Consider the following 21186-nt stretch of genomic DNA (forward strand, 5'->3'; position numbering starts at 1 on the left):
CATGAGATGACAATTGATTCATTTCATCATAAAGAATAATTAATAATTAAAGAAAAATCGGATTAAATGTTCAAGGAAAATGAGTAAATTTACACACACGAAAATAATATTTATTGATGATTCAACGTACCATAATGTTATTTAACAAAACTTAATAAAAAAGTAAACTGCAGTGGAACAATCGGTTGAATACCGTAATAATAATACATTTAACTTTATGTATCAATAATAAGTACTACGTTCAAACATGTCGTTACTTTAATTATAAAATAAAAATATAAAAGCGAAAAACATTCATGTCAGTGCATAATTAAAGTCAGACTTTTACACCACTAAAAATAAAAACATAAGTTAATATTTTAATCTTACTATTACTTATTACAAATACTAATTTGTTATCTTAATCAGTCACAATTATAATAAATAATTATAAAAATAAACTCAACCTTACAATTATTTAATCAACATATCAATCATTTGTCTTATTTAATGATTTGATTATAATCAAATCATAATTTTTCAATTAAGTAGCAGTAACAATAAGTTTTACGATGAATCAACTCAAAGAGCCAATAGTTACAATTATATTGCATCGTCTGCCCTTCTTATCTTAATAAGCGTTTCATTTACTTTAATTGAAATAAAAGTATTTATCATGAGAATAACATATTAAATTATGCCTTAGCTTATAACACAGTGAATGAAAAAATTAAAACATCATTCCATACGTTTTAAAAATATTTAAAAAATATCAATCAATACTGCTCGATCATAACCAAAACAATAGACGCATGCAAATTCACTCGCGAACTACTTTTTAGAACTTTTACGTTTCAAATACTCTTAGCGCTCATGAAATCCCTTACTTTGTTTATTGGTCATAGTGCGTTTTTTTAATTAAATATATCTTATTAAATTTAAATAAAAATTAAATAAAAAAAAAATAAATATCTATCCAAATTATATCAAAATAAACAGCTGGCAAGTATCTAATATGTTATAGTACACAGTAAAAAATTTTGCGACATTGCGTCAAAAAATTTGGTGTTAAAAGTTTTATGTTAAATATTTAACGCTGTTTTGTGTTTAACATAATAAATGTTAAATTTACGTATAAAAGTGTTAAATATTTAACACAAAAATTTTTAATATTAAATTTTTTGACGTAATGACGCAAAATTTTTTTACTGTATATTATATACGAGAAATTAGATTTCTACGCACTTGTTCTTATCAAACACTAAATTAAATACAATCCTTTAATGTAATGATTTTTAAAAATAGCTCGAGAACATTTTCCTTAAAAACCAAATTAAATACGGCCGATACGAATGAAAAAAATAATAACGTACATTAATTGAAATTGTCAATTTGCAAAACTTGTCTTAATAAGCTGATCATTACTTTAAAAAAAAAAAGAAAATAATAAAAACATAAAACTGAATAAAAAAGCCAAAATAAGTTAAACATTGATAGCAAGAAGTTACTGATCATCCATTTTTGATCCAACAGTTTTTAGTGGTTCCTGTAGTGCGTTAGATATTTCAGCCAATGGAGATTTAGGCTCTTCAGAACGCCTTCGTTTGGCGGATTGAGCATCAGGAGTTTTAAATCCAGCTTTGATCGCATTAGTTGACATTACTTCGTCATCCACGACTTTTACATCGTTGAAAGAGTTACACTGGATGTAAGGAAGTCCGTCTACAAGAACAATACACAATTAAACATAAAATTAATCCGTCAATAAGTAACGTAAATTATCACCTTTGAGTACTTACGCAATCTTTCTCGATTTACTTGACCTTGAACTTGAACGTGGACCCCGGGTGTTAATTTATCCGCCATAACTTTGACATAAGAACGTACTTGTACTTTTACTTTATACTCACCGTCGGTGATAGAACCAGAAGAGTAAGAGTTATTATTATAGGATACTTCCTCGAATTCATCTTTCACATAACCTGTCAGAGAAACCATTCCGAATTCCTCCGATATCTCGGAAATTGTTACAACTTTCTTTTTCAAAGGCATAGTTGATGGCGCAGGCCATGTGACTGTTGTATTAGACTGAACAGTCAATTCTTGTGAAACGACATTTTCCGCTGCTTGTGCGTAAAGCGGGTCAGCTGGTAAGCATTTCAATCGAGAAAACTTAAGGACCTGCAATCAACAAATTAATAAAGTAAATGATGAATAACGACACAATTCAATAGATAATTTTATAATCAATTTAAAAATAAATTTAAATATTTAAATAATAAACAATTCTTACCATATTTGGTTCCACTTTTTGCTGATAAAGAGAGCCCTGTTTGTCCCAGACCAGAATTCGAATTTGTCTACCGGCGTTATTTGTCATGACAAAACGAAACAATTTTTTTCCACTTTTTACGAACTTAACTCCGTCAACCCACGCCACTTTTCCTTTAAACGACCTATAATAACACCAAAGATAGTAAATTGAATGAAAATTAAATTAGCCGACATCTAAAAATTTTTTAAATTTTTTTACTGAAAAATTATTCCAAAAATAAAAAAAATCATTTGTAAAAAACTTGAAAAACTTTAAGTATTATTAAAAAAAATTTTTTTTATTTTTAATTTAAAAAATGAAAAAAAAATATCAACAAATTAAAATCGTCGGCTAGCTTTATTATTATGTAAATGTAAATTGAAACTGAATAATCAACTATAATGCACTGATCACTATTGTTTAAAGATTTATTGAAAAAGTACTTACACCATTGTGTCGCCATTGGCAAAAGCGTCTATTTCATCATTTGTTGTAAAATCGGAAACATCACCAGAAGTTGGATCACCGTTAGCCATGATTAAAATATTTTTATTATAATCTTAAAAGTGATTATAATTTAGCTGATCTAGGTAATAAATCTTTTATTTAAGAACGAATAGTAATAACACTAATAACGGTAAAATAAAACGTAATTGATTGTTAGACACAATCTAAAGGCACTGCTAAAGTGAACGCGAGGCTGCACGTGTCGTAGCTCGAACGGAAAGAAATATTTCTTTTGTCCTTCACGAGATCACCCGTAACCGGAAATGGCGCATTAATATTTAGTATAAAATTATACATGCGTATACAACGCAATTTTGTGTTAGAGAAAGCTAAAAGCATTCGATACGCCACCTAAATAATAATTTTAATTTTTTACCACCTTATTTTGTAGACTTGAAAGGTAATAACGACTTTTACAAGAAGATGGCACTCTACGGCAATTGGTTTGGTTTACAAAGCAATTATTATGTATTTAATTTATTTATATTAATTAAATATAAATATATAAATATAATTAAATTATAAGATCTTAAACATGCATGGTGATATTATTATATTCATTTTATAATTAATAATTATTTCTTATCTATTTTTATTTTTTATGTTTAAAAAGAATTTTGTTCTATATATATTTATACTTGAAAATGTTTCGATAATATATGTCGATACATTAATATGTTCACGTATTAGTAACTGACCAATGGTAGAATTAAGCGGGTAAATGTTCAGCCAATAATGAATCGTGGGCCATTTTTTGCGAGTATCGACTAATGACTAACTTCAAGACTCCATGTATTTTATAGTAAAGGATAATACATATGGCTGCCAAAATCGCAGAAAAGGTCACCGAACTGACAATCGAAAAAAATTAACTGTATCGAAACGGAATTATTTTGACACGCAATTTTCACAAGGGTTTTGATAAACTTCCTCAGGAATAAAACAAAAAAAAAATTAAATCGTGAAAATGAAAATGAAAATATACATATGTTGACAATAATAATCATAATCATTATAATAATAATAATAATAATAATAATAATAATAATATTGATATTATTTTTAATGGTATCAATGAATTAATAATGCAAATAATACTAATAATAATATTTATCAGTATTATAATTATTGCTATTATTATTAAATTATTGAGCATTAGAGTATGGAATTTAAGTCAACAATTTCCTTAATTAAAATTTTTAACTTCCCGTTTAAATTTAATTTTCATTGCTATGTTATCTGAAGGAGTCTTAAAATAATTAAATAAAACATTTTCATTTTATTTCAAATTTTATTATTATCATTATTATTAATTTCATAATTGTTTTTATTTTTATTATCATTGACTAAAACTATTATTATTGACATCTCTTCTTTATTAATGCGAATCTTACAATCTCGGAATGTTCGGAAATTGTATTCTGGAGGGGAAACCTAAGACAGGTTTTCCGTTATTATGTACTATTTCACTAGGTGGCAGTGAACTCGATCAGCTGTTAAAATTTACAAAGATCATAAAGGAACAAATATCTGGGATTGTTTCTGATAATAATTTAACTATTTCATTTATTAAATTGTTAACGTTGAACGATTAATAAATTAATTTCTTTATTTATTATCGTTGAACGATTAATAAATACACTTTAGTTTTTTTTCCATAAGATTTATCAGGACTTCGAGAAATTATCGTACGTATATATCCAAAAAAAAATTATTACAGGTTAGTTGTATTATACATAAACATAATGACAATCTGTATATTTGTTAGCTTGTGATATGTTGTCTTTAAATATTAATTTTTTTTAATTCTTTCATTCTATTTTCAGTTTATCTTAAAAAAGTTCATGTAAAGCTTCAGAGTGAGTCAAGAATTGACCAGGTAAATTTTATTTTACTTAATTTCATAAATATATTCATTTTTAACTTCCCGCTAAAAATCTCAGATTTTCAAAAATCGGGAAGTTATTGTTTTCACCCCGTTTTACAAAAATCGAGTTTTCATCAGATCTCGACGTTTGAAGGTCACAGGAAGCTTCCCTGACTATTTTTACGATGATGTCCGTACGTCTGTATGTATGTATGTATGTGTGTGTGTGTGTGTGTGTGTGTAAACCTCTTGTAACTTTTGAACGACTTGACCGATTTCATCGCGGTTGGGGTCATTCGAAAGGGCTTCACTAAACTTAGATTTCCTGAAAATTTGAACCGATTCGGACCGGTAGATTTCGAGAAAATCCAAAAAAAGTAAAAAAAAAAGTGAAAAAAAAAGTTGTTTTTTCATTTTTTTTAAATATCTCCGAATTGGCTGAACCGATCGGTCTCAAAACTAATCAGCTCTTAACCTTGAAAACCCCCATGGATCGCCACCGAAAACGTCAGAATCGGTTGATGCGTTCGGGAGATATCGTTGTCGAAAAAAATCAAAAAAAGTGTTTTTTTGTAATAACTTGGAAATTCATGGCTCGATCGATTTAAACTTGAAAATTTTTCATGGAGCTTCAAAAACTGCGTCGATTGCCGCCAACCGCGTGAAAATCGGTTCATTCATTCAAAAGTTATTGCCGTTTGAAAATTCAAAAAATTGTATCTTTAAACTGCTATTAGATTTTCGAGCTCGAAGAGCTCAAATTGACACAAAAATAATATTTTTGAGCTCGAAGAGCTCAAAAACGTAATGTCTAGTTTGAAGCGTTTCAGTACAAAATGAGCGGGAAGTTGCAGGGATGGCCTTTAGGGTAAACCGTTTTTCTAATTTTTTTTAAGAGAAGCTTTAAATTTGATTAAGTTTCTAATGCCGTAGCATAATTTATTATTTTCATGTAACTAATTTTTCTTTTTCTTTCAGCAATACGTGGTGGTCAACTGGTTTGGGTCGTCGGCGTCACTATTATTCAATTTCTGCTTTCATACAGCAGTCGCAATCAAATTTTCTGCTATTAAGCAGTAGCGATTTCATAAAATCTGCTAAAATTAGCAGTCGTTTTGAAAGTTTCACTTTTAGCCAGCAATTGAGCGCTTATTTTCTGCTTTTGAATAGCAGTTATTTGATAAGTTCTGCTACTAATCAGCAGTCAAATATTAATATTTCTGCTCTCAGTTAGCAGTCGTTGTAAAAGTTTCACTTTTAGCCAACAATTGAGCGCTAATTTTCTGCTATCGAAAAGCAGTCAATTAATAAGTTTTGCTACTAATCAACAGTCAATTTTAATATTCAATCAACCATACTGTTTCTTATTAATTATAGTTTATTAAAGTGTAGTATTTGTTTTGATCCAGTTGGAGTTTAGCTTTGAGAATCTGCTATTTGCGTAGTTCAAAAATAATTATCTTACAAATATTATCTTTATATTTTTATTTTTCAATATTACTTGAATTTATAAATATTTTTTTCTGTTTTATTTAATAAAATACATAAATATTGAATTTTACAAAAATTGTTCACTTACTTTTTTACCCTTTCGTTGTATTTTTAATCGCAAAAGACTATTAATAAATTTTTCTTTATAATGGCATCTACCGACAAAGTAGATCATCTGAATATACTTCAAAATCAAATGTTAGATGACAACTATATTGATAATTTTGCATATATATTATATTCGAATTTTGGTTATGCAGTCCGCGAATCTTGGCAAGTTCAATGTCCCGAACTTATTGAACCTTTAAATCCAAAAAAAAAATCATATACAAATTTTACACAGTTGTGAAGGAGAGTATAAAGACGGAAATTTTTCAAATGGCCACTGGGTCTGTAGTTTCTACGATACAAAAAATTTATATATATTTGATTCTATCGGAAGCAACATATTACATGACAAACATAAGCTATTTCTTTCCCGGTGTTATCCCAATTTTCCCTTTGAATCAAAAACGATATTTCCTAAAGTCCAACTTCAACCGAATGGTCTTGATTGTGGGGTGTATGCAATTGCATTTGCAACTTCACTTGCTCTTGGAGAGTGGCCAATAGCCGATTCATTTTCCTATGATCATGATCAGATGCGACCACATCTTTTGAAAATATTTCAAAAGTAGAGCTGTTGAAACTTTTCCTCGAACAATTAATAATCATCAGTCATCAAATATTAGAAGTACTGTATATTACCCAAATCATAAGATTAATGTTGGCCCTATTTTCAAACCTATTGGAAATTTAAATACTGTGAAAGAAGATCGCTCTGAATTATGCTAAAATGTATTAGTTAAATCGAACAAAAAATCGATACCAAATTCAACACCTAAAATTAATGACAACATTAATAATAATAATTCATTAAAAACGAACTGTCAAAGTATTGATCAACCACAACGTACAATTACACCATCAAAGCAGTATAAATATATTAATAGTCAGTCAAAGAATTTAATACCTCAAAAAAATGATTCTATCAATCTGATCTTAGAACCGAACTCTTTAAATAAAGAAGAATTATCCTCCGTTATAAAGGATGAAATGTTATTAGACAATCACATTGATTCTTTTGCATACTTATTACATTCGAATTTTGGTTATGCAGTCCGCAAATCTTGGCAAGTTCAATGTCCCGAACTTATTGAACCTTTAAATCCAAAAAAAAATCATATACAAATTTTACACAGTTGTGAAGGAGAGTATAAAGACGGAAATTTTTCAAATGGCCACTGGGTCTGTAGTTTCTACGATACAAAAAATTTATATATATTTGATTCTATCGGAAGCAACATATTACATGACAAACATAAGCTATTTCTTTCCCGGTGTTATCCCAATTTTCCCTTTGAATCAAAAACGATATTTCCTAAAGTCCAACTTCAACCGAATGGTCTTGATTGTGGGGTGTATGCAATCGCGTTTGCAACTTCGATTGCTCTTGGAGAGTGGCCAATAGTCGATTCATTTCGCTATGATCATGATCAGATGCGTCCACATCTTTTAAAAATTTTCCAAAATGGCATTATCTCTCATTTTCCTAAAGAAAAAGCAGTTTTCAATGATATTAAGGAGAACAAATCTAAAAGAAAATACAATAATCATATTAACGTCAGAAATGCACCTGTTCAAAAACGGTTTAAAGGTAAAAATACTGACAATAATAACCAAAATGATAATAATGTTGAAAAAATAATTGATTCGAATGTACTTCAGTCATGCGAAGCATCGTCAAAAAATTTTAATGCTTCTCAAAGTCAAGTAATTCATGAAAATCGTAACATTATAGGCCGATCCACAAACAATACTGCTAAAGTGAGCAATTATTTGAAGCGAAAAGTAGATCCTTCGAGCTTGAAAGAAATTCCAATTACAAAAAAGAATAAAATTATTGAATTGCCGATTCTAAATGAAAAATATCTAAATATTATTAAGCAAGGTGATCATTTAATAGATGAGCACTTTTATCAGTTCAAGCTTATTTTAGCAAAATATTCCAATTACAACCATCGTGATACTTTATACTTACAAATGCCTGAAAAAATTGATCCTGTACCTGAATTTGAAAAACATATTCAAATATTGTACAGTCGAAATAATCATTGGGTGTGTTCATTTTATGATACAAAAAAACTTTATATTTATGACTCTTTAAATAAAGGTTCACTGAATGATGATCAAAGAACTTTTCTACTGCATTTATATCCAAACTTTAAATTTGATTCTATCATTTTCCCAATAGTTCAACATCAGTCTAACGCTTATGATTGTGGAATATTTGCCATTGCTTTTGCGATATCCTTATTGTTTAAGCAAAGTCCTGAAAAAATTATTTATGATATCAACTTAATGCGTTCACATTTATTATTGATCTTGAGGACAAATAATCTTATTCATTTTCCTGTGATTTCCAATACAAATAAAGGTACTTTACTTGACTTATCAGTTATTCGTAAAAAAGAAATTTCTGCTCTCAACTATCGCCGTAAAAGATATGGAACTTCATCAACAATAATAAAAAAAGAAAAATTGCCAGATGTTAGCTTGTCGAAAACTCAACAAAATTTGGCTGATAAAGCTGCTCACTTTCAGAGGAAGGATCCTAGTAATGTTCTTACTTCGGCTGTGAATATAAATTCACTGATAAATATGATAAATCAGGGAAATAAGTTAATCGATGAACACATTTATCATTTTAAATTAATGTTAGAAGGTTGTTCTGATTATGTTCATCGCGACACGCTGTATCTAGAAAGACCTGAAAGAATAGAACCTGTACCTAAATTACAGAAGCACATTCAAATATTGTTCAGTAGAAATGAACATTGGGTATGTTCTTTTTATGATACCAAAAAGATTTATATATACGACTCTCTAAATAGTCGGTCATTACATGACGATCAAAGAATTTTTGCAGCATTTATTTCCTTACTTGAAGATAAGTTCGGAAATGGTCAATTTTCCTAAAGTACAATTTCAAGTTAATGGAGATGACTGTGGGGTTTTTTCGATTGCTTTTGCAGTATCTCTCTTATTTGGACGAAATCCTGAAGATATAACTTATAATCTCGATAATATGCGATCTCACTTATCAAAAATGTTTCAAACTTATACAATAACTCATTTTCCAGAGTTAAATTGCGACATTTTATACTTAACTGATTTGGAAAAATTCGAAAAAAAGAACGAACTGCTTTGTACAACCGACGAAAATGTAAATTAAATTCTATTGATACATTGTGTGAAAATAAATCTGGTGATCAAATTGATCAAAAGTACAAGTTAACTGATGAACAAAGATTTGAGAGCGTACGACAAAAATTTGTTCAAGCGAAACACAATTCTTCTGATCAAAAATACAAAAACATAAAAATACGACTGCAAAGAAAATCGTATCAAAATATAAACGGAACGAGTACAAACATGATAGTATCAGTTTGAAATATTCGACAGAATATTGTATTCAAAAACTGACAACTGTAATAGATAAAAAGAATTTAGCTGAGAAAAGATTAGAAGCCGGAAGAATTGTCAAATGGTGTTTGTGCCAAAGAAAAAATTATTTGTCCATTTTATCAAGAACATTGGAGTCATTAAAAAATAAAGCTGAGTTTCATCTTTCCAAATTACCTAATAATTCTGTGATGAATATAGATTTTTATAAGCATGCATGTGGTAGATCACTTCATAATTCATCTACTGAATCTTACTTTTATGATGTATCGTATTTGTTTGAAAAAATTAATGATCGAGTTATAACAATGAACTCAAGGGGACAATGTACTGATATCTTGCCACTTCTGAAGAATAATCACGGAAAAAAACAATGGCTATGTAACAGCTACTGTCGTACAAACCACAATAAAGAAATATATGTGCAATATGTTAATTTACTTCAGGATATTCAGGCACGGCGACTTAAGAGTTTTTCAATGTTATTGAAAAAATTATTTATGACTCGTCATTCTGATAACAAGCTTGGACATTTTCAACATTGTTATAATTCACTTATTTATTGTGAATCTTCATTCATTCCTGTTGAAATACTGTCATCTCATTTTCCAGCGGTCAGATATATAAAACGGCTTATTTATCGAATGAAGGAAAATTTAGACAATCTGAAAAAATTAGATTATGCTCTGGAAACTTGTAATTTAGAAACCTTGATTGAAATTACAAATGAAATGAAGAAAAAAGGAAATTTATTAGATAAAGAACAAGACGGACTTTCCTTGGATGAGGATTCATTGCAAGATCAGTATAAAACAGCGTTTACAGCGTTCACCAAACGATCTCTTGATTTACCTCGGTATAAATGTATATCATGCCAAAAGTTAAATTTCAAAAAAGACGTTACTGATCTAAATAAGTTACGTAATCCAATTGTAACTGAAGTTTGGCAAAATCTAAACGATTTCATCAAGACACACGATCCTACATTAAGTAGTGATTATGTATGCACAAATAACTGCTTAAAGAAGCTTCGTGCGAATGAGATGCCTTCTACTTGTCTTTTGAACAATATGTACGTAGGATCAATTCCTGATGAAGTAAAAACACTAAATAATTATGAAACAATCCTCATCCAGAGAGCTAAAGCGTTTCAAGTCATTCAACGATTAGGAACTGTCGCAAAAAAAAATTTACCTCACACTATGCGAATGCAAAAATTAAAAGGTCAAACATTTCATCTTCCTTTGCCCATCGACGAAACATTGAAAAAATATGCTCAACCACAGATCCAATTAATACAAATCATGAGTTATATATATTGATTCGTAGTATAACGAATAAATCAAATGTTGTATGGGGAAAATTTAGTTAATTTAGAGAAAATATTCAAAGTTTTAATTTGGTTGAAACAAAATAATCCGTTGTACGCAGAAATATCAATTCCTAAATGTTCCGAAAATTTAAAGCAATGGTTAAAATCAAAAAATTTACAGTTCGATCTTGAAACAAACGATGTAGAAAAAAGTAATACTAAAAATGAAAATAATATTTCAAAATGACATAACCAATTCTGTCGATGATGACGTGAAAAACGGTGATGTAGAAAATAATTGTAGTAGTACACAAGATCTTAATACTGATAATGAACACAAAAATATTCTTCCTGTATCTCAAGAGAATCCTGAGATTCTGAACGATCATAGTTCTTGTAAAAAAAATTACTCAAATCGATGAACTTGTTCATACAGATAGTGACGTAATCACAATCCCAAATGAAAATGTAGTTGAGACATCCAGTAATAGCATTGATCATAATGACCATAACTACAGTTTACCTACAACTATGACAACAAATATTGTTAAAACACCAGGGAACCTGAATAGTGATAAAAACAAAACAGATCATGATAATAACACGGATGAGCAAAATGATCCACGTGCAATGATAACTCAGATATTAAATCCTAATAGCTCTCAATACGAACATTGTACAATATATCCACTTCACGATAAAAGAATTAATGAAACTTCAACAAATATGTATCAAATGTTGAAGATCAATGACAAGCCCTTAGATAATAGAGTTAAAACTTTAGATTTGCAATGTTTCCCAGATATCTACCCTTACGGTGTAAATGGTCAACATGAAAAGAGAGTTATAAAACTTACAGATTATGAGTATATCAGAGCACGATTAAAATGGGCTGATTCGCGATTTCGTTTGAATCAACAATATCTTTTCTTTTTATTGCATGACGCTAATATTCGACAATTAGGTCAAGGAATTTATCATACATTAAATGTTATAAATCCTCGTGAGCGATACACAGCAGAAAGTTATCTACAAAATTTAAAAAGCGGACAGCTAGAAGCGAATTTGGGTACTATATTCACTCGACTCCGAAACTCTGCTCAATTTTGGAGTAAACCCAGAAATAACTTACATTGCATGACTCGTCATTATGGTCCGGCAACATGGTTTGTTACAGTCAGTCCTGCTGAATGGCTTTGGCAAGATCTGATTGATTACATACAAGAAATAAACGCTCCTAATTTTGATAAGTTATCTTCTAATGAAGTGATCATGTCTGATCCAGTTTCTGTGTCTAGATTTATTAATAATAAATTTAAAGCTGTTCTTGATTTCATTACGTCAGAAAGTCAACCTCTTGGTAAAGTAAGCCATTATTATTGGCGTCTTGAATATCAAGGCAGAGGTATCCAACATCTTCATATGCTATTTTGGATAGAAGGCGCACCAACTATAGGTATTAATAGCAATGACGAAGTAGCTGAATTCATTATGAAGTATGTAACCTGTAAGTAACCCAATAAAAATATTTCACCTACTCTTCATAGGCGTGTTACTTCACATCAACAACATCATCACAATGATTATTGCTTAAGAACGAAAAAATTAAAATCTACTAAGAAAATTGTTAAAGCTTGTAAATTTGGGTTTCCACGACCTATTACTGATAATTTTGTTATTCGAGATGCTGCAACATCTATAGCTGGTCGTAGAAGCTTGAAGAGTAAAAGTCGACTTTACGATCTCCCACGTACTGATAAAGAGGTTAATATTAATGATTATAATCCAGCTCTTTTAAGTGTGTGGGAGGGAAATATGGATATTCAATTTCTTGGTGAAAAATCAACATTATTAACACAGTATGTTACAAAATATGTTACAAAAGAAGAAACTGCTAAAGCATCTGAAACAGTTAGCGAAATTAACTCTACGAAATCTCTTGCGCAACTTTTATGGAAAATAGCGTTTCGTAGTTTAAATCATCGAGAAATTGGAGCCCACGAAGCTGCAGATACTTTGTTAGGTCATTCTTTGTACGGAACAGATTCTGACACAATAATAAGATGGCTCGATGTTAAAATGATTAGGAATAGAAAATTAAAGACTAAAGACGAAATTGAAAAAATTAAGGAATTGAATCCTGAGTCGACTGATATATTTTGTCCATCGCTGATCGACGATTATTACCCAAATCGTCCAAAAGAATTAGAACTAGTATGCTTGTACGATTTTGCTCGATGGTATGATGTGGTGAAAACTGAACCAAAGAACAATATAAATGAATATTATCAAATTGGCCCTTCGCTATTTCTAAAAAGGAGGTTTCGCGGTTATTTATTGAATCATTATAGATATAATGTTGCTAATCAACCTGAGAATTATTTCTTCTCTCTTTTATTGTTATTTCAACCATGGCGGGACACAGATGAGTTGAAAAATGGATACCAATCATATACAGAATCATTTATTAATCAGCAAAGTATGCTTGAACGAGCTAAAGAATATCATGAATATAATGAAGATTTTCAAAAAGGTTTGGATTATATTAATAATCAGATTGAAAAAAAATTAAATAGTCAAAATAATAAAAGTCACTTAGAAGATGAATCACAAGAGTCTGATCCTGTTGAAATAGATAATTTAGTTAAAGAATTAAAAGATGCTGCTGATAAAGTAAATGATAAGCTTACTCTTACAGAAATGATCAAGCAAATGAATTCGGATCAGTTAAGCGTTTTTGAGAAAATAAAATGTATGGATTCTTCCAATAAAAAAATTATGCTGTATGTTAGTGGAGAAGGTGGTACAGGTAAAAGTTTTCTTATTCACGTAATAAAACGTTGGGTAAAGGAAGAACTAAACCAAGAAACAGTTGTTACAGCTCCGACAGGCATCGCTGCTTTTAATATTGACGGTCTTACAGTACATAGAGTCTTCCAATTGCCTGTTGAACATGGTTTTACACCAAAGTATACACAATTATCAGATAGTGCTTTAAAAATGTTAAGAGATCAACTGAAAGATGTCACTTTAATTATCATTGATGAAATATCAATGATTTCTAATGTAACATTACTTTATATACATTTAAGGTTAATCAGTATTTTCAATGTCGATGAATGGTTTGGAGGACGACACATAGTTGTCTTTGGTGATTTACTTCAACTTCCCCCAGTGCACGAAGATCCTACGTACAAAATGTTATCATCTTCAGACATGGAAAAATTAGTTGGTTCTCTTAGTTGTAGTGATTTATGGAAAAATTTATTCGATTATGAAGAATTAACCATAAATATGCGTCAAAAAACAGACAAATCTTATGCTGAGCTATTGTCTCGAATGCGTATAGGAGCGATTACTTCTGATGATATAAAATTACTAGAAAAAAGAAAAATAAATATTAATCGTTCATTATCATATCAGGATAGACTAAATGAAATTTGTAATTATATTAATAATTTACCGTCAGATGCAGTTTGCTTAGTACCGACTTGTAATCAATGTGACTTAATCAATTCCGTAATGCTAGATAAAATTCAATCCGAGGAAATTATACTAAGTGCCAATGACCTTATAGATTGTCCTAAATTTTTACGGAAAAAGCATCCGCAGTTTTGAATTCGATCGAAGACGATGCAAGTCGAAGTGCTGGACTACCAAAAGTAATTAAATTAAAAATAGGCGCAAAAGTAATGCTAAGACGTAATATTGATGTCACCTTAGGTTTAGTAAATGGTGCAATTGGGACCGTGAAATCAGTTTCCAATTCTATGGAAGGTAATCAAATTCAATCAATCAATATCGACTTTGCATCCAGTAAAAGAATATGCTATTGAGAGAATCAAAGTAAAATTTTTAATCTTAGATAAGGCTTTTGTTGTTAGAGAACAATTTCCGTTATGTTTAAGCTATGCTGTTACTATTCATAAAAGCCAAGGTTTGAGTTTGAAAAATGCTGTGATTGAAGCTGGTAATACTATTTTCAATGTTGGTCAATCTTACGTAGCATTTTCACGAGTAACAAAAGTTGAAGGATTGCATTTAATAAATTTCGATCCGCACTCAATTAAAGCTAACGCAGAAGCAATTGAAGAGTACAATCGGCTGAGAAAATCTTATAAAGCTGATCTTCCAGTTATTTCAATTACAAAAAAACGTTGGCTTAAAGTAGGGGATTTAATTTGGGGAGTTGAAGAACATTTTGATCAAAGTGAACAACAGAGTATAACAAAAACAAAGCGATGTATTGATTTATTAAAATTTCACGGTATAGAAAATAGCGAAGGTGATTCTGGCTGTATTAATTCCATTTTTCAGTGTATTTTTCATAGTAAAATAATTAAAGTACTATTAGAAAGTGATGATAAGAATGCTTTACTCAGCACAGAAGTATGCAAGTTATTCGATATTTATACGAATAATAAAACAACATTAAAATCTACATTGATAAAAGAGAAAATATGCAAGCAAATAGGTATTGATAATGAAACAAAACCTTTCACAATACTGTCTGCTTTACTTAGTAAAATTGATGATTTAAGTAAATTAGTACAATTTGAACTATTATATACTGATCGTTGTGATTCCTGTAATTATATAAGTAAGTATACATGTATCAATAATGTTCTGTCTCTTGAAGTAGAGGATAGTACAAAAATTTTTGAATTGCAAGAATTAATTGATAAGTCATATGGACATTGGTTTAATACTTTAAAATTTTGTAATACATGTCAAAAAGGAAAAGAATCTCATAGTAAAGTTACGATTAATGCTTGTAAACAAATGATAATAATTACATTAAATATTTTCAGAACTAAAATGAATAAAAATATACAACATAAAGGTTTCATAAAATCTGTACCAACGTCTAAGATATATCTTTGTAATAATTCATACAATGTAGTAAGTGCTATATTTTGTAAAGTTGATGACCAAGAATCCAGTCATTATAGTGCAATTATAAAAAATAAATCCGGGTGGTTAGAAATAGATGATTTAAATGTTAAATCGATACGATGGCCAACAAATTCAAAAAATGCCTGTATACTATTTCTCGACAAGAAATAAATAGCGTTTACATCGAAGCGTCTATAAAATAACATCGACCGATAAATAGATCTTCACAGTTATATCCATTACAAATCAAAAGTATTGAAATTAAAATTATCATGAGTCGATTTTTCTCATAATATAATCTATTGCAGCAAACTATGGGTCTATGTGTGATTTTCTAAATTATTAATCATGAAGATTATTATATAAGTTGATTGCGAAAAAATACAAAATTCAATAACATAAATATAAATATCAAATTTTCATACGACAACATTCCATCATATAGAAAATAAAATCCGTAGAAAAACAGTTTCACTGTAAAAAAATTGCGCCAAGTACACGTTCACAACTCGTGACTTACAAAAATACCAAGGAGAAATTTTTACTTTGCAAAAAGATATAAAAAAATTTTCACTTTACAAAAAGATGTAAAATCTGAACAAAAACAGTTTCACTGTAATAAATTGCGCCAAGTACACGTTCACAACTTTTGATTTACAAAAATAGCAATGAGAAATTATCACTTTACAAAAAGACGTAAAATAAAAAAAAAACAGACCAAGTAGCCGCTATGATTTTTAATAATTGAAAAAATTTTGTGGTAAATTTAACAATCAAAAACAATTTTTTCAACGTACTTGGCGTGCGTCATTGAGTACCCCAAATTTTTTCAGATGTGTTGCAATATTGTCACAATATCCTTCAGATAACTCATTTATGTCAACCGTCCGTAGTTTAATAATTATCTCAACTCCTGTACTTTTCCTCTTCACAGCATTATTGCATAATCCTTCAATAATTATTTTTTTTCGTTAAAAACGATCCAAAAAGAAATGTCAAAGTTATGTAAAAAAAATCACTTTTTTCGAAATTTTTCGTTTTTGATAACTCCCGAACGAATGAATCGATTTTGACGGGACTGGCAGCAATAGACGCAGTATTTCAAGTTCAAGAGCGGATGAGTTTTTAAATTCACTGGTGGAGTCGTTTAAAAGTTATTCTAAAAAAACCATTTTTTGAAAATTTAATTTTTAAGATTTCTCAAAATTTAGCGTACCGAATCGATTCAAATTTCCATCAAATTTAATGGCAATCATACTCTTTGGATCGCCACTTATCTCGATCCGATTGATCGAAATTTTCAAAACTTATAGATTCATACGGTTGCGTCAAAATAATCATTAGTAGGGTCAATGACTTGGTGAAGACGGGCTGAAAGAATTGTTGTCCCTAAAATCGCTTTTCACATCAGTTCTTTAGCCTTAGTTATCAGACATGAAAAAATTTGGGGTACTCAATGACGCACGCCAAGTACGTTGAAAAAATTGTTTTTGATTGTTAAATTTACCACAAAATTTTTTCAATTATTAAAAATCATAGCGGCTACTTGGTCTGTTTTTTTTTTTGATTTTACGTCTTTTTGTAAAGTGATAATTTCTCATTGCTATTTTTGTAAATCAAAAGTTGTGAACGTGTACTTGGCGCAATTTATTACAGTGAAACTGTTTTTGTTTAGATTTTTCCATTGTTCTCATCCTTCATGAGTCCCAGAACCTTTTTATTGACAAGAGGCATGTTGAAGACATTTTCAGGTGGGTAATCGGAGGTATCAAACCTTGAAATATCACGTTTGATGTCTTCATAGATGTTGGGTACATTAAATTGGTAAATTAGACTGTCTGTGTCTGTGTACAATAATTTTGAGGTTTTTACATAATTTTGCATAACATAATTGTAGTGAAAGTCATAGATATAAATTTTAGATAAATCTAATATGCTGAACCCTACATAGATTGGCTTATTGAATAAAACTTTAGCTTTTTTCATTTCAATTATAACCATTTCCTCATCAAATACCGTTAAACTATGGAAAGTTGGCTTACAGATCAGGTCTGATACCTGATAACGTTCTTCCCACTTTGTTCGAAGCCAAACTTCTTTGTATTTTCTAACATTCTCCATCGTCTTTCCAAAAACTGCGTTATTCATCAATTTATAAAAGTTTTTTTCGAACTCATTTTTTGCAAGCTTTCGACATTCAGTATTTTTATCGATACATGCCTTGAGCCAGTCTGATTGTTCAAATTTCAAGACACGGTGTATTTTCTTAAGAACTAAACCTAAATCTAAACATTGTTTCAAATTTTTATAATGAATAACATAATTATTTTTATCGTACAGAGTTGTCGTGAGTTTTTGTTGCTTGCTACCAGGTGGTACAAAATGTTCTGGGCATAAAGGTAGATCTTTGTGTGGATCATGTAATTTCTCAGGATAGTGTAGATCTACTTCAAGGATGTAGCCTACACTTTCATCATCATTAAAAAACTGATCTACATCATCTACATTTTCAACCCATTCAAATTTACCCTTGGGTAAAGACATACTCATCGCTGCGCCATACAAATTATTTACATCATAGTACATCAGGTATGTTTCGGGGTTGTTTGAATCAAAATCTTTGCCCATGTACCGGTTGTTAGCTTCAGCATGTCTATTAGCACACATCGATACCCCACCGCTAACACCCTTTTCAATGAAAAGAAGCATCTCAGGATCAGTTAGCAGTTCAAGTTCTACTTCAGTATGCTTTAACATTGCAGAGTTCGAAAGGCCTGGTGCTGTATAAAAATGTAGGGCATCTAAATTGTATGTCTTGAAACAACTATGTCTAAAATTCCCAAAGACATCAGCCAAGAGAAGGACATCTGTCTTTAGGTACAAGTCTGAGTACTCTCCAAGCGTGTTGATTTTAAACTCGTTCCAGACTACTTGAGCAAAAGTATAATCGTCATCGGAAATAGTAGAATTGGTTAATTTTGAATAAAATGATTCCTGGTCAGGTAACTGTCTCTCGTCTAGTCTGTCAATACTGTCAATGTACTCATACGGGAATACACCCTTACGTATTGCTAATTTAAATTTGTCAGGGTCAGGGTAGTGTAGTCGCGTAATCTGTTTGTCTTTGTCATCAAGGTATGAAGCTAATTTCTCTAAACTGGAGGCCATGAATCTAAAAGAGTCAATGAATCTTAGAGATACTGAAGTATTTTTAACTGATTTTGTGAAAGAAATGTAACGCTCTTTATTGATCGGTAGTAATGAGATATCACCTTCAAATACTGTAGCTAAGGACTTAATTATGAAGTGGGAGTCATAGCCGGATAAATTATGAAAGAAAACTGGAATAATTGTAGATTTTTGATAATTAACGTTACATGATTTATGAGCTGCGTTTCTATAGTTACCCGTGAAGTGACAATGATCATAAACTTTATCTGAAGCAGAAGTGATTGGTTTTTCACAGATGTGACACTCAGTTGCCTGATTGTGTCTATCTTGTTGCTCTTTGGTTAAAGGTTTCATTTTAATAGGATTCTTTAGAATTTTTTCAAAATCCAGAGCTTATAATTCTAATTGTTTAACAAACCAGTTAATGCAATCAGGAGAACGGTTTAATTCAAATTTGGAGAGTGTATTATCATAGCTGCAATGTACATAGTAAGCAATACTGTGTGGAACATGTTTATGAACTGTCTTATCATCATCTCCCGGGGGTTCGAGTGTGCATTCTAGATCTGCGTAAACTACAATCGGTACAGTATCTTTAGATTTAAAATCTTTAAATTTCAAAATTTTATTTTTTTCACTAGGAAATTCCATGCGGACTTTGTTAGATTTGAAACAATCTACTCGGTGTTCTAAATAACATTTTTCTAATTTGAAATGATTCAAACAACGATCACAAAAGTACAATTTATGTCTACCTAGAGTTATTTGACTTTTAATTAATCCAGAAAGATTGTGTATCAATGCAAAGTGATAGACTGACTCAATATTATCTAAATTATCAGTATAATTTACACTTTTTTTAATCATTAATAAATGAATTGTCGGTATTTCTGACTCGAAGTTACTTAAATATAATGGGATAATAGTACTTTTTTCAGACTTTTTACCCGTGAATTCTGAATCTATGCCATACACATTAATGCTAAGGTCATTCATTTTTTCAAATTTCGGTACATCATTGAGTTTGATTGGGAATTGAATACCTTCATAGTTCAACCTGGCGCTGAAGTGACGATAACTTGTAGGGTCAGCTGGAACCAATACTGGTGGATGCAAGGCGGCGTTGACACACCACAGGAAGCAGAACTCATCATTGTTCTGGATGTTCGTAACCGCATTCTTCTTCTTGATGATATCCTTTGGTAATCTAACGAAGGTGGAGTTTCCAACTTGGGTTGGTGTGAATCGTGACATGGTCACCATCAAGCTGTTCGGTCCAAGCAGACTCCATCCAGAACCCTCATGTTCAAAATCTTCAATTCTTTGAAGTAATTTGTCGTAGACATGTTGACTAAACCAATCCTGAAGAGATGTGGCAGGGAGAATTTCACGGCTTTTGGTGATGAAAGACTTTCGCTCTTCTACATCTTCTTGTGGTTTCCGGAATGTGCAGAAGAATTCCACATTCACTTTCAGCCCTGCTAGATCTCTCAAGACACTCTGCACCTTGTTGATGACGATGTCCCGTGATGCCTGTAGAAATGATGCTGGATCTTTGTGACGTTGGTTGATAACACATCCAGTCTGGATGTTACCAGCAAAAGCATTCTCCAAGTCCTTCCATTTGACCCCTTGGTTGAGATCTCCACCAACAACTTGGTTACCGAGTCTGAAGAACTGATCGGCAAACCAGTTGAGTTGGTTGATGTGTGCTTGAACACTTCGTCTCACTTGAATTGTTGTTCCAGGATCGATTAAGATTGTGTTGAAGTATTCAACGGTCTTCTCACACACTCGTAAACACCTTTGACGATGTTCATCAGTAAGCTGTTCTCCCAATAGATCAGCATATGAGACGGCAATAGTGTCTACCAAGTTTTTGAGAGCCTCAATGAGGTTATGTTGTGCCATTTTGGGACTATCAACACTTCACTACTATCTATTTACACAATATTATAGGTTATGTACACTTTTGAAGGTTATGTCACTGTTTATAGGTTATGTACACTACACAATAGTTTATACATACACTGAATTTACACGATAGTTTTTTGCACACTGGACTACAGTTTATGCACACAATAGTTTTTGCATACTGGACTACAGTTTATGCTCACAATAGTTTTGCACACTGGACTATACTCG

The 21186-nt window shown here is 30.7% G+C and overlaps 2 protein-coding genes and 1 long non-coding RNA gene across 4 annotated transcripts; 1 reads left to right on the forward strand and 2 right to left on the reverse strand.

The window, feature by feature from the left end:
• Nucleotides 1–1178: 1178 nt before the first annotated feature.
• On the reverse strand, nt 1179–3079 carry LOC123274069. The gene is made up of 4 exons (XM_044741568.1): nt 2741–3079; nt 2273–2435; nt 1779–2160; nt 1179–1701 (listed from the first exon to the last, which is right to left on the reverse strand). The coding sequence occupies exons 1-4, from the start codon at nt 2827–2829 to the stop codon at nt 1484–1486; spliced, it is 852 nt and encodes a 283-aa protein (XP_044597503.1). The 5' UTR covers nt 2830–3079; the 3' UTR covers nt 1179–1483.
• Nucleotides 3080–4419: 1340 nt separating this feature from the next.
• LOC123274071 lies at nt 4420–6073 on the forward strand. 2 transcript variants are annotated; one of them, XR_006511441.1, is made up of 3 exons: nt 4420–4488; nt 4627–4679; nt 5646–6073. It is a non-coding gene; the product is annotated as an uncharacterized LOC123274071 (long non-coding RNA). The 2 variants fall into 2 exon arrangements; XR_006511440.1 differs by having other exon boundaries at nt 4440–4520.
• An 11468-nt stretch (nt 6074–17541) lies between these two features.
• Nucleotides 17542–19395, reverse strand: LOC123274074 (DNA polymerase-like). Its single transcript, XM_044741572.1, has one exon. It carries the CDS (start codon nt 19393–19395, stop codon nt 17542–17544), a length of 1854 nt encoding a protein of 617 aa, XP_044597507.1.
• Between the last annotated feature and the right edge of the window lie 1791 nt (nt 19396–21186).

Source organism: Cotesia glomerata, unplaced genomic scaffold (genome assembly GCF_020080835.1).
Source record: "Cotesia glomerata isolate CgM1 unplaced genomic scaffold, MPM_Cglom_v2.3 scaffold_21, whole genome shotgun sequence".
NCBI classification, from domain to species: Eukaryota; Metazoa; Arthropoda; class Insecta; order Hymenoptera; family Braconidae; genus Cotesia; species Cotesia glomerata.

Bases quoted from the DNA above. Each gene is read 5' to 3' on its own strand.
- LOC123274069 (XM_044741568.1), bottom strand. From the start codon at position 2,829: ATGGCTAACGGTGATCCAACTTCTGGTGATGTTTCCGATTTTACAACA. The intron at 2,161-2,272 runs GTAAGAATTGTT...TGTTGATTGCAG, and splicing joins AAAAAGTGGAACCAAATATG to GTCCTTAAGTTTTCTCGATT. The intron at 1,702-1,778 runs GTAAGTACTCAA...TTGTTCTTGTAG, and splicing joins AGTAAATCGAGAAAGATTGC to ACGGACTTCCTTACATCCAG.
- LOC123274074 (XM_044741572.1), bottom strand. From the start codon at position 19,395: ATGAAACCTTTAACCAAAGAGCAACAAGATAGACACAATCAGGCAACT.